This window comes from Sceloporus undulatus, chromosome 2 (assembly GCF_019175285.1).
Source record: "Sceloporus undulatus isolate JIND9_A2432 ecotype Alabama chromosome 2, SceUnd_v1.1, whole genome shotgun sequence".
Lineage (NCBI taxonomy): Eukaryota > Metazoa > Chordata > Lepidosauria > Squamata > Phrynosomatidae > Sceloporus > Sceloporus undulatus.
Genome location: NC_056523.1, coordinates 31479111 through 31497880, shown reverse-complemented (window position 1 = coordinate 31497880; position 18770 = coordinate 31479111). Strand labels below are relative to the sequence as shown.

The 18770-nt window shown below is 36.9% G+C and overlaps 1 protein-coding gene across 17 annotated transcripts in view; it reads left to right on the top strand.

The window, feature by feature from the left end:
* MAGI1 (membrane associated guanylate kinase, WW and PDZ domain containing 1) overlaps positions 1 to 18770 on the top strand; it is a 598529-nt gene that overhangs the window by 551766 nt on the left and 27993 nt on the right. For 9 of the 17 annotated variants that reach the window (XM_042453464.1, XM_042453468.1, XM_042453467.1 and 6 more), the window contains 3 exons: positions 13384 to 13475; positions 15766 to 15958; positions 17092 to 17385. In XM_042453464.1, coding sequence (XP_042309398.1) covers positions 13384 to 13475; positions 15766 to 15958; positions 17092 to 17385 — 579 coding nt within the window. Of the gene's footprint in view, positions 1 to 3763; positions 3842 to 13383; positions 13476 to 15765; positions 15959 to 17091; positions 17386 to 18770 lie in introns of all 17 variants that reach the window. The other 8 variants (XM_042453466.1, XM_042453456.1, XM_042453462.1 and 5 more) reach the window with 1 other exon arrangement.

Below are 18770 nucleotides of genomic sequence, written 5' to 3'. Positions count from 1 at the left end.
GTGGCCTTTGATATCTGCAGTTTCAGGGTATTTTGGAGTTTGAGTGAACATGGAAAGCCCTTTACACAACATGTTTTTCAATCACCTATGTTTGCACACTAGAGTACAGTGAGTATGTGTCTGTCAGGCCATGGTATTATTGTCAGATATCCTTATCTTTCAGAAAGAGAGAGGGAAAGATAATAAACTTTAGTAAAATAAGAAAGAGGGACTGCCATTATTCTAAAAACCTGAGCCTGCTTTTCAAAAATATATTATATAAAATATGCTTCCCTCCCTTTTTCCCCTTCTTTTTTTTTTGTTTTAATCTTAAACTTCCTTGAGGATTGCTACAATCTGTTGTTGTGCTGCCTATGTGCTTTGCAAAGCTGTCATATACTACGTATGGCCATCTGTCAAAACAGCAGTGACAAAATGAATTAATCTGAATTGCAGATGTGTTAACAAGACCCTTTGAAGGGCTTAAGCATGTTTTAATTAAAAGCGAGGCAAAACAGGGTCGAAGCTTTCCAAAGCTTTTAAAATATTGCAGTTATATATTTTTTAATATTTGGTCTTTATTTTCAGTCACATAATAGATTTGTTGTGTGCAAATTAGGTAGAATAAAAAGAACATGAAGCAATCCCTTCATCCATAATTAAATAGACTAGAAAAATGTGAGTGCAGTGTAGGAAATGTTGATGAAGCAGCCTTTAAAACAAAATAATTCTGTTTGTTGCTAGGGTGAAGCATTTATGTCTGGAAGACTAAACATTTGAACACAGCAACTTTGTGCATTTTAGCTACTTTATAAAGAATGAGACTTGGAGGTCTCTCATGCATAGGGTCTCCATAAATCAAAGTCAACTGGATGACAATTTACAACAACAGTAATGAATATGCCTCTGTTGTAGACCAAAAGACAAAATTGTTACAGGGTTAGATTATTTTCATATTGGTTGAGATTCAGACTATGGATCATGGTCCCAGGGACAGATGGTTATAGCATTAACTCTTACCTTCAGAATAAAGGTTTAAGTCCTTTTAGGGTTTACTGTCTTTTAAATGCATGGAAACTGCTCTTATGGGAGTCTGAAACAGGGCTAATGTTCAGAGCTAATCAGACTTAAAACTGATTAGCTACTGTTGAAGCTAATGTAGCAACAAGAGCTTACACAGCGGGAGCCTGATAAAGGGTGACTGTGGTAGTTGAAGGCCTTGTACCATTCAAATTTGAGGATAAATTGGAAATTCCAGTTGGTACAAAATACAGCATCTAGTCCACTGACTTTTATTAGTTGCTGGAAATACACTACTGGCATGATGATACAGTGATTTTAAATTCACTTTGGTGCACTTGTCCAGTTCTTGGAGTTTTTTGCAGGGCACCAAAATGTATATATGTCTTAATTAACACCTCGTTAGACTTTTTCTGCTAACATTTACATTGAAAACCCAGTTGAGAGGGACATGTGCCAAAAAAGCCACAAGAACGTTCTCCTTTAGAATGCTTCTCTGAGAGAAAGCCTTAGGACCGGCCTATTTATCATACATTGATGGTTTTCTGGTAATATTTATGGAAGAGATCTATTTTTGGACTTGTAATCTAAGCAGAGATCCTATACTCTAACACAGCATCAAATGTAGAAAAGCAGTTATTAGGAGACACAGGTTCAGGTTTATCTCATAACCTGCTCAGGAAAAATGTTGGACTTTCTTCTAAAGTGATAAACAGTTATTGGTTCCACAGTGCTGAGGAGATCAAATGATGCTGATTAAATCATTATTGCATATAATAATAATAATTAAAAAATGGGAATTAAAAATACGTAAATCTATTAGCACAAGTAGATTTCTGACTCCTGTATCATCTTGGAGTATCCAATCAAGAAAGTGGTTTTAATAACTCAAACGTTTATGTTTTTATGTGGGCATTTCCAGCAATTATGAATGACTTTCTATTCTTTATGAAGCTGCAGCCGCGTAATTGCTAGGCATATGCTTACTGCTTTGAAACAGCTTTAAGTATGATAAAGTGGTAAAATGTCTTAACTGAGACTCTTGTACTCTTGTACTTTGGACTTATCATGAGATGTCATAAGTCATTCTCACTGGAAAAGAGAATAATGCTCAGGAAAGTGAAAGCCAGTGGGAAAAGAGGAAGACTACATACAGATGGATTGACTCAGTAAAGGAAGCCTTTGCATAGAATTTGCAGGGCTATTGATGATGGGGCTCATGGAGGTCTTTCGTTCATAGGGTCACCATAAGTCAAAAGGAACATGAGATCAAATAACAAGAAGTGGTATAAAACTGATTAAATAAATAAAATGCAATTTGAAATATAAATACCTTAGCATTCAGTCTTTAGCATTTGGTATTTGCTCTCTATAATAGTGAACTTGTAGCAAGTGTCATCATGATTGGGACAGGGAGAATATGCACTGAAAAAAAAGAGGAGAATATTATTGTGCTTGGGAAAATCTAGTATTGTCAGATGGTTAAAACAATAATAGTATATAACATAAATAACTCCTGGTTTTGCAGAAGTAGAATAGATCTTTCCTTTCCTTTCTTTCTTTTGAAAGGTAGCCAAAAAGAGTCATTTCCTCTTCTAAAAGCCCAGTGAGGACATGCTCAGTAGATAAAGAATATCAAATCTCAGTGGGGGAAAGATAGGAAATGTGTGATGAGGGAGGGAAGTTTGTCTCCCAAATCCTGTATGGAAGGACAGAGTTATACATTCTTATGCATTGTCCAGTGGTATGTTTTAATGCTGATGTGCATGTTGGGAAATCTGCAACCTACTTGAGTTATGTTGCAGTGAAAGGAATATTTGGTACTTGTTCTACAGCTCTTCACACACATGTATGAATATATACTTAGGTTTAAAATAACAGGGCAGGTAAGGACTACATCTCCAAGGAACTGCCTTTGCTTTTAATAATGGAGAAAAAAGTCTACTGCTTTGTCTTGCTTTTGTATCCCAAACATCTCACGGCCTAGAACAGGTAAAGGCCATACCTGCATTAAACCTCCTTCCACCACTGTCTTAAACTCAGATTTAACATATCGAGAAAGCTTTAACATCAGATTTAAGGTCTCAGTTCTGTGACCTTCCACTGTCACATTTTGTCCCTAAAACGACTTTTAACATCCCTGCCTGATTCAGAAGCCTGTAAGCTTTGATACTTGAATAATGAAGTTTGTACTTTTGGTTGACTTTAAAAAAGGTATTACCATAATGTGTATTTTGGATTTTGCTAAAAGAAATAATCACCTTCCTTTCATACTTATTTTGTTTCAGGAAATGTTCTAAAGAACACAAAGCAAAGTTTTAGCCTATTGCGTACTGGTTTATGGTTACCTTTCAATTTTAAAAGAGTATCATAAAGTCGCATCTAACTGAAAAGCTTTCAGCATAATTTTCTTGTGTATATAGATTTTGCTTCCTAATCCAGCAGATAAGTGTGCTGTCAAAAGTCTGTGCATTCTTTGGTGATAGCAACATTTGATTGTGGATTTCCCCCCTCCTCACTGCAATTCAAACATATTTACAGGGATGCGTATTATATTTTAGTAAACTAGTTTTCACATCAAATATTGTCAGTAAGTACAGATATGGCAAAAACAGGTAGGTCTCTGTAGAAGCTGCAAACATGTCTGTGATAATAGGTATGAAAACTGAATCAGAGCTGTTGTCAGTCAACACTAAACTGAAATGAACAAACAAGAAAACAAAATACATTAAGCTTTGCAAAATGTTAAAATTAATATTCACAGCTATGTCTCCTTCGCCTGCGACTGGACTGAGCAAGGGTGAAAGAGAGAGAGAAATCAATTCCACGAATTTTGGAGAATGTAAGACTGAGCTGAGAACTTTTTATCTGTCTTGTTGTCCATTGTGTGGTGGTGTTTGTGATTGGGGACAATTCATATGGGTGAGGTGGGGATGAACATGAAGAACAATGGAAGTCCAACATGCTTTCATTTTTAAGTAACAAAATGAGGATGGTGGAAATTCTAACAGAAGGAAATGTTCTAGGGGTTGCTTTGTAAGTTTTACCTGAATATTAATCAATAGAAAAATACGATTTACCTATAGTCACCTGTAGCCATTTTTTCTCATCCGCTGTTCAAAACTCTTTTTATTATTTTTGCAATGAAGTCCTTCAGTGACTGGCAGTAATGAGCCAGCATGTATTACCTTCAAATCACTGAATTGTTTCTTTTGTCATGAAGAAATTGTACACCAAATAAAGAATTAAGCTATTGTAAAAATAGAAACCAAAATCCTTCGTTTAATAAGAAAAAGAAAAAAAGGAACTGGGGGGGGGGGGGGGAGACAGTAGTCAAATATGCTTTCATTTTAATTAGGTCAAGTTTGACTTCACTGTTTTATGATTACATTCAGCAGCATCTCAGTGTCACCATCAGTCTTCCAATTGTGATATGCAATTTAATGAAAGCAGCAATTTAAAATAAACCCTGCTTTGGCAGTATCAGGTTGTGGGGGCGGTATTCAAAACAGGGATAATTTGTAAACAGGGTTGTAGAATCATAGAATCATAGAGTTGGAAGAGACCGCAAGGGCCATCCCCGACAGATGGCCACCCAGCCTCCGTTTGAAGACCTCCAAGGAGGGAGATTCCACTACGCTCCGAGGAAGTGTGTTCCACTGTGTTTGGAACCCCCTTCACAAATTCCTCATGTGGTTAGTTTTCTGCTCCAGCCACATATTGCATGCTAGTTACTCCCAATGCACTTTTCTGGAGAAGCTTCAGATACTTTCTGATGTGTAGCTCTGTGCAACAAGATCCAGGTTATTTGCTCATAAATACAGGACCACCCCATTTTGCACCATCAATTTAGTGGATTTCTAAGGATGAGGAAACCATTTGTGCCAGTCACAATTGGGAGGGTGAGTTTTGTTTGGCATTAGTTTGGTCAGGTATTAATAACAGTTAGTGGTATAATGGGGCCAATCAATGCAAAAGGCCATAAAAAGAGTTTTGCATCAGTTTTGTCCATGTTGTGCATGTACGTGTTTGTGTTTCACTGTGCCGTTATCCCCTTTAAAGTATTTCCTTTTGTTCAGAATGTGGTGTTATGTGATGCCAACTTTAATGAAAAGGAGGAGGCATTAGAAGCTTCCCTGTGTTGTTTTCTTATACGGCATTGATCTAAAGCCCTCACTGAAAATGAGGGCTTAGGTCACCCATGCTGATTTTTCGATTTCCATTGGATTATTTCCAAGCATGTTGATAGTTAAATGCTCTAGCCATTAAATGTTCTAACATTAAAATTCACAGCAGCAGACAGATCACAATAATCACCAAGAAAAATCCAGAAAGGGATTCTATGAAAGACACAGGGATCAGTGAATGAATCATTAATATAAGTGGAATAAGTGACTAAGCATACAAAACTCTGAACAATATACCACAGCTAAAGAACTTCTTAACCTTGAAAGTGTCATCTTCTCCCCAGCAAATCATATCTTTAGAAATAAAGACACAGTGAATAATCGCTGCAGTCAACATGTAGCAAGCTGTGCTGTTTATTATGATGCTACATTTATCAATTAAGAAACTTCTTATGAGTGATAGCCCTGAAATGGGTGTTGTTCAAGAACAGATCTAATTAATCCTTTCTAACTGAACCAATACTAAAAACAGTTTAGTGCCAGTGTCTTATATGGTAGACTTGCATTTTAACAAGATGCGGAAACTAAAGCTTTGGCTGCAGATGGAAATATCATAGAGTTGAAATAGGCTAGAACAGTGGTTCTCAGACTTTGGTTCTCCAGATGTTTTGAACTTGGGACAGCCAGTGTGAAGCACTGAAGAGAATCTATACTGTCTTCCTTTATTTTAGTTAACAAAAGACAAGGAGAAGCACCAATTAACTTAGGAAGCAGTCTGCCTCCTTTTATAGTTAGTGGCAGTGTGCAGTGCACATAGATTGTTATGATCTTGCTCTTGCAGTGTTTAAATTAGTCTGTTACAAGACAAAGTCAGCAGTTTCAACAGATAGCCTTCCAGCAAAAGAGGCTCAACTGATTCCATTTGTGTTCTTTGATAATATGTATCACCTTATTAGTCTGTAATTGTGTTTAGAAAATGGTTAGGCCATGGCTCAGTGCACTAATACATGTAGGTTTTAAAAGTGCCTTAGCTTATTAAATACCAGTCAATTAAGATGATACAAAATGTACATATACATCTGTGGCTGTAAAACATAGAAAACCGTACATTTTTGCCTTGTTTCATTACTGCTCTTTCAGTTTATTGTTTCATTAATACAGTACTCTTATTTGAATAAATTTCAGTCATGAACCTAGAAATCTCAGCCAGACTCATTTAATTGAGAATAAACAGTGAGCTCAATGATGAGACAGCATAGCTCTTGTTTGATGCAATATAATCCACACTACACAGAATTTAGAGGGCTTGGTATTTAAGCTGATTATGTTTCTGAAACAAAGCCAGAACATCCCAAAATATAGCAACTTGTTTCACTGATGAAAACTTTTTAAAAAGAGACAGTATTTGGTTTATTTTTGCAAAATGTTGAAAGACTTAAATTGTTCATCAACACAAGTCAAATGATGAAATGCAAATGCAGATAACATACAACTCATAACAGAGTGAACCCCAAAACACTACAGTAGGCTGATGGATGGTTGTGGTATCAATGTAGATCAAGCAGATTCTGCAGTATCTAACACTTCTTCATGAACTGTTAGGGTAATTTGGTACCCAAGTGAGCATATAAAGCAAACATTTTATTTTATTTTACTTTACTTTATATTTATTTATCTTCTCTGCCACCTTTCTTTGAACATGGATCCCAAGGTAGCCCAAAAAGCCTAAATCAAGATACAACTAAAACCTTAAAATAAAACAATAAAGCACGATTAAATAAGCTATCATATTAAAACACTATTACATTTTTAAAAGTGTAAAACCACTTAAAATATAACTAAAATTTAAAAATACAGCACACACACTATTTAAAAAACTTGTCTGCAACTAGTGTATCATTAAATGCCTGTTAAAATGACAAAGTCTTTACCTACAATGAAAAAAGAGCACTTCCCTGGGGATCTTAAGAATAAATGGGTGCGTACTGTGTTCAGTGGAAATTTCAGGGCAGCTTTTGAAAAAGGATGCATAAAAATATCTAAAAGAATGCATTGCATAGATAAAATATAATGAGTAACATATTAAGAGGAAAATCTAATAAAATAGTTGAAAATGCGAAGAACAAAGCACTTTGCCTGATCTAAGCTAAAGGGATAATAATGTTGGTGCAAGCAGACATCATCCCTACTAAAAAAGTACACACTGGCCCGTTACAGTTTTACAGGTTTTAATGGTAATCAAGCATTCATTCTAGTGCCTGTGTGTAAAGTTTTACAGGTTTTAATGGTAAACAGCAATACTCTTCAGTAGTGCATAGAAATAGACTGGAGGCCAGTGAAATTCTTAAATACTGGTGAGATATTTTCATCCTAGTTATTCCTGGTTATCAGAGTCAGATGTATTAAGCACTATGTTCAGTTTCAAAATTCTGGATGTTTGTGAATTTGCTTATCATACAGGCAGGATGTATCTAAATTGTCTCCCTGTGGCTGGTTCTTCGTGGAAATAATTTCAGCATCTGGATGAATTCTTGGTTTTGGACAGACAGATGAGATACCTGGACATTCAAATCTGTTGTAAAATCTTGTAGATATGATGCTGGGAATGTGGATGCAACCTTTTGAATGAAAATTCTTAAAGCATATATTCTCCCAAGGCATCTCCCATCGAGCATCAAAGTTGATTTGATGTTCCATCCTTTGCTGGAAAGGGTGTTATAAACATTATTATTATTCTGAGACAGTTCAATAACCAACAACTAGAGGGGGGGGGAGGCAGACAGAAAACATGTCCAATAAAACAAGCATAGTTAGAAGCAACACTACACATGTAATTAGAACATGGAACATAAGAAGCATGAGCCAGGGAAAACTAGACATAGTAAAGAAGAAAATGGAATGCATGAATATAGCAATACTGGGTGTGAGTTAAAATGGACAGGAATGGGTCACTTTGACTCAGACAACTATACATTAATCTATCCAGGAAAAAACAAGAAGAAAGAGGGTGGCTGTCATACTAAGGAAATATATCTCTAGAGCACTCAAAGGATACAACATGTGATGGCTAATGGAGTGCACCAAAGAATTAAAAAAAAATCAGCATGTGTTTTATAGACTACAGCAAAGGATTGGATTGTATAGATCATGAAAAGCTATGGAATGCACTAAAAGACATGGGCGTACCACTACATTTGATAGACCTGATGAGGAATCTGTACCAAGAACAGCATTCAAGGAAACAGAGTGACCCAACAGTCAAAAGGGTCAGGCAAGTTACATCCTATCACCCTACTTGTTTAATTTATACAGTGCACCCGCGTTATACCTGGGCGTGCTATACGCAGCTTTGAGCTTATGCACTCAAGCTGCGGGATCAAGGGGCGGTGCGTCTCATCCAGATGAATGGGGTGCGTGCCGCGCTGCCACGCACACAAGCTCCATTCAAGTGAATGGGGCTCCAGCATAGGCAGAATTCGCCTTACATGTGGGGGTGGGGGTGGTCCGGAACAGATCCCTCATGTATGTTGAAAACATAAGAAAAGCAGAATTAGAATTAGAAAAAGGAGGAGTGAAGATAGGAGGAAGCAACATTAACGACATAAGATATGCAGACAACACCATAATATTAGCAGAACACATTCAGGAAGTGGGACAGTTAATAAGGAAGGTCAAAGATGAAATTGTAAAGACAGGTCTGATGCTGAACATAAAGAAAACAAAAATAATGACCATGGAAGAAATACACAAATTCAATCTAGACAATGAGGAAATTGAAATAGTTAAAGAATTCCCATATATAGGATCAAACATTGACCAGAATGAGACTGCAGTCAAGAAATAAGAAGACTGGGAATGGGAAGGGCAGCTGTGAAAGAACTGGAAAAGATACTGAAGAGCAAAGACATACAACTGAGCACTAAAGACAGAATTGTTCAGGCCACTGTATCCCCAGTTACCATGTACGGATGCGAGAGCTGGACAATGAAGGAAACAGGCAGAAAGAAAACCAACTAATTTGAAATGTGGTGCTAGAGAACAGTACTTAGGATACTGTGGACAGCCAAGAAGACAAATAAATGGGTTCTTGAACAGATCAGACCAGGGCTCTGCTTGGAAGCAAACATGATCAAGTTGAGACTATCGTACTTTGGCAACATAATGAGAAGGCACGGATCACTAGAAAAAACAATAACGGTAGGAAAGATTGAGGGTAGACTTGATCAAGGAGGCTATGGGCAAGGGCTTGCAGGAACTGGGCAAGGATAGGGATTCTTGGAGATGTCTCATCTGCAGGGTCACCATTAGTCGGAACTGACTCGAGGGTAACTAACAACAAACTTTATTGGACCAGGATGTGAGATCCTTACATTCAGTCTCACGGTTGGTAAGACTATTGGTGCAATCTAAACTGTGAGTTGGTGCAGCATTTTTGTTTTACTTTTGTTGATGGGTTACAGATACATCTTAGTGGTGGGCAAGAGATGACCCTCCAGATGTTGTTACATGGCAGTCCCTCTCCCCCTCATACTTCTCTATTGCTGGTTCACTCCCCTACAGCTGATAAGAGTTGCGGTTCGCAGCAGCATCATCGTACATGAACTTGTGATCACTAAATTTTCCTTTAATCTCGGTTTCCACAGTTATGTGTAGACCAGACTACCAAAATGGAAAACATTTCTTTTGAGTTGCGAGTGTGTATCACTAAAAAATGTATTATCACAGATTGGCATATGCTCTTGATAAACTTCTCCATTTAGATTCCTTTTTTTGGGCTTTCCGTTCTTTCTAAACAAATTTATTGTATTCACATGTTGATTTTTGAAGTTTTGAAACCAGCTCAGAGAGGCATTCCATTTAATTGTTTACAGCACGTGCACTATACTGAGTTCTCTCTGTGCAGAATTGTAATTAAAAAATCTTTTTTGGGCTAAACTAAACAATAATTGATTACATAAATTCAATGGTGTTTTTATTGCAATGTAGGTATTTTTTTTTTTTTTTTTTTTTGATTTTCCCCTGCGAAGTGTCATTGGAAGTTTTCAATATATAATATAAATAATGTTTTATTTATAACCGCTATTCAAAATGGGTGACAGCAGTAAGTAATTTGCCCCAACAGTCTGGGTATTTCATTTTAGCGACTCGAAGGATGCAAGCTGGTCAAGCTTGGGCCCTTGCTTTTATTGAACTCGCAACCTGTGGTTTTTGAGTGATGGTCTCGTACAGACATTTAACCATGCGCCACCCGGGAATTAGAAATCTACTCTTATAACACTGAATAAATTAAAATGAACATTGGACCTATGATAAGATTTAATAGGTGCAATCCATTTTTCATATTTAAATATAATATAAACAACCCAAGTATGAAACACTTTTTCTTAATTGCTTTTCTTAATTGCATTTGAAACATTAATGATCAGTGCTTCTCTGAAAGTTAGTACAATTGGCTTATCATAACCCAACTTTCTTGGCTGATGTGCAGCAGTACAATGGACTGTTGAGTCTGGTTCCAGGATAAAGCCCCATTTCTAGAGGAAACAAAGGCATTTTACATTTTATGCTGAAAAAAATGCCAAAGCTTTGATTATGGATGGATGGATAGATAGATAAATAGACAGACAGATAAATATTGAATCTTGCAGCAGGCAATGTTTCACAAAGTCCTTTTCTGCAAGCCCACACAAGTATTTTTATTATTATTTTTTGTTGCTCTTTTCTTGCATATTCATTTTCTTCTTTGAATGGTTCAGTACTTTACCAATCATATATCCACTCAATCCAGTCCACAGTCTGAAGATCTAATTTTCCATTGACAAGCACCAGATATATATGGTTTACATATGGGTCATGACCATTTCCCAGTAAATTGATCTTTTGGAGAGAAAAAAAATATGTTCATTCTCTTACTATACCAATATAATGTTATATGATTATTTTATTGGAAGAATGAAAGGAGACAATGTCCTATGTGCTATATGATGGTTGGCAACTTCTATTTATTAGAAAGCCCAACGCTTCCCAGTTTGTTTGTTTTTGTTGTTTGTTTGTTTTATTTTGTTCCTTCCTGATTATTTTAGCCATACAAATTTGTCCCATGTGGATGTTTTAGCAATACTGGAGGACATGAGGGTGAGTTACAGAGGTAAAAACATTTGGTTTGTTTGGAGTGACCAGGAACCATCACCTTGACTTTGAAATATATAATTGTACAGCTGGATCTGAAGAGCTTTGTGGCATCCGGATAACATCAGTTTCATTACTTGCTCCCTGGTTTGCTTGGGAAGGGAGAAACTAGAGGAGAAAAACTAGAAACTAAGCAACATCTATAAATGTGTAGACACCCCCCCCCCCCCCGCCCAAAAAAAAGGGGGGGGAGTAAATGCAAAATATTGTGGGCAAACATTTCAGGCACCATAGAAGTTTAGTTTCATCTTGAATATGTTTGAAGGTGGCTGTTGGTACAGAGGTACTGGTGCAACGATTAGCATTAATATGATGGTACAAGAGAGGCTTCACTAGACTTGTGCAGGAAACATTTTCTTAGAATTATGCCTAATAGCTCCATCTATTTATGGTACAGTCAGTTAAAATGATGCTGACAATAAGGGGAAACGCTCTGCGGATGTTAATTATTACAATAATAATTTTAACATAGAGCTTCTGGTTTGTTCACCTCTCTCTCATCTTATGAAAAGAAAATCAACAGTACTCTGATACTAATGGAGTTACATTTTCTTCTTAGACCCTCATTTGCCTAATGACAAAAATCTGTTTACTCATGATTTCTAAAAAGGGCTTTGGATTTATTACTGAAACTAAGGCCTCTGACTTCTAATTGTGCAACAATAAGCAAACATTTAATTCATAATGATTACCATTTTAAACAAAAAAAGAACCAAAAGACCAACTTCTCTGTGCCTAATAGAATTATTATTGAGATTATTATTGAGAATCTGCTAGGTTAATTACAAAATCCTTTTTAAAAATTCTCTAAAATGGAAGGTCCCCAAACAGTCATTACCAATAACTAAAATAAAATCTTAAAATGAAGTAAAATATATAGATGGAAAATCACAGGCAGTAGACTATATTGAGGGAGGGCTTGCCAGCTGACAACTAAACCATGACTCAAAAAACATGGATGTAGGAGATTTTCATAATATTTGTTATTTCATAGAATTCTGTTTCCCAAGTAGCCCCTTAACTTCTCCTGATGTGTGCATCTCTTACAGAGAAATGTGTAGGTTGCATCTTTTTATATGTGTCTAAATTGTCTCATCCAAAAGAGCCACATTACTTTAAAAAGACACCTGAAATGTTGCTAGGTGTTTCATGGATACCTTTCTGGTTTATACGAATGTTACACCAGAAGCTGAGATTGAAACAATATTGCAGCTCTTTACACAGAGAGCGAGCATCCTGCGGTGCACTAAACATGAAGAAGTGATGTTGGCTCAAAATTATTATATTTTCTTTACAGCTGTAGGAAAACAAATTGTGTGGGTACTGAAGTCCCTTTTGGCTGCTGTGGAAAGAGTCATGAGTTTAAATGCCCTGAATGTTTGGCACATTTTAGACTGGGGTTGGGGAGGAAGAACCATATTGGATTTATGCCCATTTTCTTTTAAACCTTCCATATAATAAATTTGCACCCATTGAACATAAGTGCCAGAGTGACAATGCATTAACATTACAACTGCTTGTGGATGTTTGTACAGTGTGTGCTTTATTCCCTAGCAGACAAAGGAACAATCTTGATGTGACCTTTTATATGGCATGATAGAAACAATATAGGAAATAAATAAACAAAATAAATAAATATTGATTTCAGTGAAACAACTGTAAGCATGAAGAAGTCTAACCAAGAAGGTTAGACTTCTTCAAACAAATCAACACTGTTTAGGTTGATGAGCTATGATATGATACGATATGATATGGTATGATATGAGGATATAAGAAATTGTTCTTCCCAAGATCAAACACAATTGTTTGGTCTTCAGTTTCATGGCTGCCCACGATAGCATCTTCTGGAAGCCTCTGGATGATGCACCATTTTAAAATATGGTTTCATACATAGCTACACACATTTTGGAATTTATGTCATGTGTTGCCATTCATTGTAAATGGAACAGCTGCCTTAAAAGAATAAATTTCATCATGTATACATGTTGTATAATCCCAAGGGCAAGACATTCCAATCTTTTGGTACCCAACTGTTATTAAATAATGAATGCCAACTATTTTCTTGCAGTTCCAGATTATCAAGAGCAGGATATCTTTCTATGGAGAAAAGAAACTGGGTTTGGATTTAGGATTCTTGGTGGAAATGAACCAGGGGAGCCTGTAAGTATTTTGAAATTTCAGAAATGCATCCTCTTTTAACTGTACAATCATATTTACCATTTTGTTTTTACAAAAAAATCTATACTTCATGCGCATCTCTTGGACTAAAAATAAAACATGGACACAAAGAACAGAGTGCCCAGCTATGTAGCTATGGTTGCTAAGAATGCTGATCTCCATTCACATGAGAAAGGCTTGTTTCTACCAGCAACTGGCTTAGCCACTTGAGCTATTTTGTAGCAGCTACTGACCAGAACGTCAAACAGATGTTAGCAACTCTGGTCTGCTGTTGATTTAGGTCACACTCAAGCCAAGGCTTCTGATCTCATTACCAGTCCCCTGAGCTGTATATATACAGAGTCATTCAAAAGAATTCTGCAAGAAATCGGATGTGATATTAACTAGAGGAGGAAAGACAAAATCATAGGTAAAAGAACAGAAGTCAAAGGTTTTCTGGTTAAAGTATTTATAAAGTGAACTTTAAAAAAATAGATCTCATAGCAATACACATAACAGTTTGGAGTGCAGTATTAAAATAAAACATTGACAGAAACCCATTACAGTTTGAAGCGATGAAAACAATGCTTCCAGTGTGATAATGTGCTTTGAAAATAAAAACGTAATTTCTTGGTGTGTTTGTTACTTTTATATCCCACTCTGTCTCCACGTCATCTACGTGTAGCCCCAGCAAACTACAAAGCTTTTGTCCTCTCCACAACAGCTCTGTGGTGGAGATCCAGCCTCCATCACTGGATTTTTAAACTGCAAGATCACAACTGATTTTCAAGGGCCATAAATCTAGCCTGAGGATACCAGAGTATGGCTGGGTGCCTGCAGGATGCAGCTAATAAAACCAGTTGGATCTGCTGAAAGGTATTTTGGGTCCCAAGGCCACAAGTTCCTAATGACAGCCTTAATATCATCAGCAGAGTATTCCCATGAATTTGGATCACAATCAGCAGAACTCTGACCACATTTTAGAGTAGTCCTCCCTGGTCAAGAACCCACATGGTATAGTGGGTAGAATGTTAGAGTAGGACTCTGGGAAATCAGTGTTCGAATCCCTACCCAGCCAAGAAGAGCCACTGAGTGACTTGGGCAAATCACACTTTCTCAGTCTTGGAGAAAGAATGACAAACCCCTCTGAACAAATCTTGCCAAGAAACCCCCATGATACCTAAGGATCACCATAAGTCAGAAATGACTTGAAAGCACAAAGCAACAACTTCCCTGGGCAAAATTATACAACACTATATTTATTATTTGAACATAGTATTGCTGTTGAGTGCATACAAACATTCTTGTACTGAATTAATCATTAGTATATCTAGCCTAATAATATATATTCTGCCTCACAGCATCTGTCCAGGAAAAGTTTATTTCTTTCCTTCTGCATGGGGTCCTTTAAATTGAAACATTGCTGTATTTTCAGGGCTTTGAAAGGCTTTAAAATACGGCAAAAACAATGATATCATTACTCCTAGAAACTGCAGGAATGGCAGAATCAGGGTGACCAGATGTTCTGATGGCAAAGAAGGACAAAGCACTGTAAAACGTAGAAGGTTGAAATCATCCTACCAATGTACAGATGTAGCTGGCTTCAGCTTCAGCATGTGTTTATTTTTATTAAAAGTAATTTTCCAAGCTATGTCATCATCATCCCCCACCACCAACATACATATGGAGCATGTCTCAGTAGATTTATGTTAGGAACTCATAAAATAATATATTGGAGAGACTTGAAGCATGTGTATTTGTTTCAGTATTCAAGATCCAGTTAATTGTCTGGGGTAAGAAAGTGTTAGGTGTAGAATTAACCAACTATGTGAGCACTTTTCCACTCTCCTTTTTAGTATAATTTGCCTCATTCCAGTGCCTGTTATTTGGATCTGATTTATTAAATCTGTTCTTTGCCATTAGAGTACACATGCCGTAATTCATATGGAAATTTCCTGGAGTTACATGAGAATGAATTGCATAGTCCAGTTGGTTAAAAAGTACTTGTGTATGGTTTACAGAATGGCAGACTGGGGCCTCCAAATGTTTTGGATGGCAAGTCTCATATGTCCCAGCCATCATGACTAATAGGGATTAAAGGAATTATAGTTCAAAACGTTTGGAAGGCACCAAGTCACCCGCCCCAGTAGATGGTCATATTGTGCATTATGTGTTATTTATTTTATTTACTTCATTTTTATGCCACCTTTCTCCTAGATGGGACCCAAGGTGTTAGATTGGACTGTTCTACAGTTCTTATCTTCTTCTCACAAACATACATATATTTTCACAGATTTACATTGGTCATATTGTGCCACTGGGTGCTGCAGATGCAGATGGTCGCCTACGATCTGGAGATGAATTGATCTGTGTGGACGGAACGCCAGTTGTTGGGAAATCTCATCAGCTTGTAGTCCAACTTATGCAACAGGCTGCTAAGCAAGGCCATGTCAATTTAACTGTCAGGCGCAAAGTGGTGTACACAGGTAGGCTGCAATGTGACTGTTTTAATATTTTATTTTTTCTCCATCTCTGGATGAAAGTGAACTACTTTCTGAAGATCAAAAGACTCTATTCTTGTAAAAGGGGAAAAAACAGGAATACACATTTTCATTTTTTTTTTGTTTTTGTTTTTCATCTTCACTTTTGTTGTTGCTAAAGCTTCTCAGACATAGAAGCCAAATGCTTTCAAGCTGAGAAGCTGACTTATTAGAAGGGATATGCAGCTACTTTCTAAGGTACCTGATAGGTTTACCCATTAGGTTTCATTTACATTTTAAAAAGCTATTTCCTTGTTGGACCTGTATAAGGAATGCTGTGGAAGGATCACAGTGCTACCTATGAAGAGGGACCATATTAACCAGCAGTATTATAAAACTGAGTATGTTTAATGTTCAGGTTCAAGCATGGAAAATTGCTTGCCTGTGTCTGACCAAGGTTCATTTGTCCAGCAATATGTTCTCAGCAGAGTCTTCTGAAGTGTTGCCTGGCATGAAGGATTCATCAGGATTTAACAGACCTCCCTTCCCCCACCACACACACACTCATTTTTCATCTGGTACATGTGATATACTGTGGGCCATTGGTTTCTGTTGGGGTTTGGTTCCAAGACCCCCAGTGGATACCAAAATCCGTGGCATAGTAAAATGCTGTATTTTATGTAAAATGCTGTTTTTTTATATAAAATGGTAAAATCAAGGTTTGCTTTTTGGAATTTGTACATTTTTAAAATATTTTCAGACTGTGGATGTTTGAATCTGTGGATAAATGGAGATATAGTACAAAAAGGAAGCTTCTGATGACTTCAGTGCATGAAGAGAAATGTCTGAAATGACACTCAACCACTTGCCCTTCCCAAAAATGTTTTTGATTACAACTCTTCTCCCCACTGACCATTTGCAATAATAGCTAGAACTGATGGGAGCTGTAATGTGAAATATCTGAAGGAACCTAGATTGGGAAAGGCTAAATTATAGGATTTGGATGGTAAACTGTCTAATTGTTTTGTTGCTGGAGGTGCATTACTTTAATAATTCACTTCCAGTTATTTCTGTAATAATATTAAAAACATAATGTCAAGAGAATGTTGCTAACTGAGAATTGTATCTTTCTCACACAGTCCCAAAAGCAGAGAATGAGGTTCCATCTCCAGCTTCCTCCCATCACAGCAGCAACCAGCCTGCTTCTCTGACGGAGGAGAAACGCACTCCACAGGGCAGCCAGAACTCACTCAATACTGTCAGTTCAGGCAGTGGCAGTACCAGTGGGATTGGTAGCGGAGGTGGGGGAGGCAGTGGCGTTGTCAGCACTGTGGTGCAGCCATACGATGTGGAAATACGCCGGGGAGAAAATGAAGGCTTTGGTTTCGTCATTGTATCTTCAGTTAGCCGACCAGAAGCTGGAACAACTTTTGGTAAGTTCTGAATATTCTTCAAATTGATCTTATTCCTTTGTTTTATTTGGCTGTATTCTGGCAATAGTTTGCCCTCCCAGGAAGAAGTCAAAGCTTGGAAATAATTAATTAAACATTAAAATGTTGCCCCAGTTTATTAAATTTCCAATAATGAATTTAGAATTTGTTATTTTACTTGTTAAAGTAGCCATAGAGTTAACATTTTGCACCATTTTGCTCTGTTCTTGATTGCACTAGTACTTTTAAATGCTATCTTTAAATTTAACAATTAATGAATTAAACAACAAATTAATATTCATTGAATTTCCATAACATTTCACTGTTAGTGAAGTAACTTCATTTAATGAGATAATGTCAAGGTATTAGTGCAAAAACTAATGTTTCCAAACTCTGTATGGCACTAGATCAATTTGGGAGTTTTTTGGTTTATGCCATTAATAGGGTGGGATTTTCCAGCTTCTCTGTTTAGCTGCACCTTGAAGACAGTCTTATATTAAGTCTCCACTTATAACCAATAGTTAGGTAAGAAAAGGAGAAAAAAAGTAGCTGTCATTGGTTAGAGCACTATCCATGCACTGAGTCTCAGTTGATATATGTCACCATACATACAGCGAGAATAATTGTTGCAATTACTACTTACCATTCTTGGAAACGTCCCTTTATATTCAGTTAATATGTTTAGTTGGAAAGTTAAACACTGGGAACTGTTTGCCTCCCAGATTTCAGTCAAAACTGAATTTGTTTCTGACTAGTTGAACTTTGAATAACTGTCAGTTACAGCAGCAGTAGAAAAGGTTGTCACTCAGTGAACTTTTCACCAGAGACTCTAGGCTTGTGGTTCACTGGCCTCTAAAGCAGATGGCTGTCCCTGGAACATTGCAAGTTTTAATAATAAAGGGTGCTTTATGCTTTATGAAGTGAATAACATTTTTTTTAAAAAAAGGAATACACATGGCCTTTCAATGCTAGTACATAAAAAGTGCTTTCACATTCATTAACTTAACCTTTGCAATGCACCTCATCTACTGGAATATTCCATGAAGGGAAGAACATAAAGGAAGGAAATAGAGTTTTGGGAGTAACTCATTATTTCTATGTTGAGGACAAGGAGGAAGAGAATTTCACTGAATTATGAGCAGCTAATTAAGATTAGGAGTGCTAGTCTTCAGTTCTGTATGCAATATTTTCGTGGCAACTTTTCAGTCTTCTCACTGTCTTTAGAATTATGGCCTCCTTGATTGTTAGGAAAAGGCAATTTATTTCAGACTTTATTGATGATTTTCATACCAGCTCTCACTGTGGGGTAAGCACTGGTAAAATGCTGGTAAAACATCAGGTGTGTGTGTGTGTGTGTGTGTGTGTGTGTGTGTGTGTGTGTGTGTGTG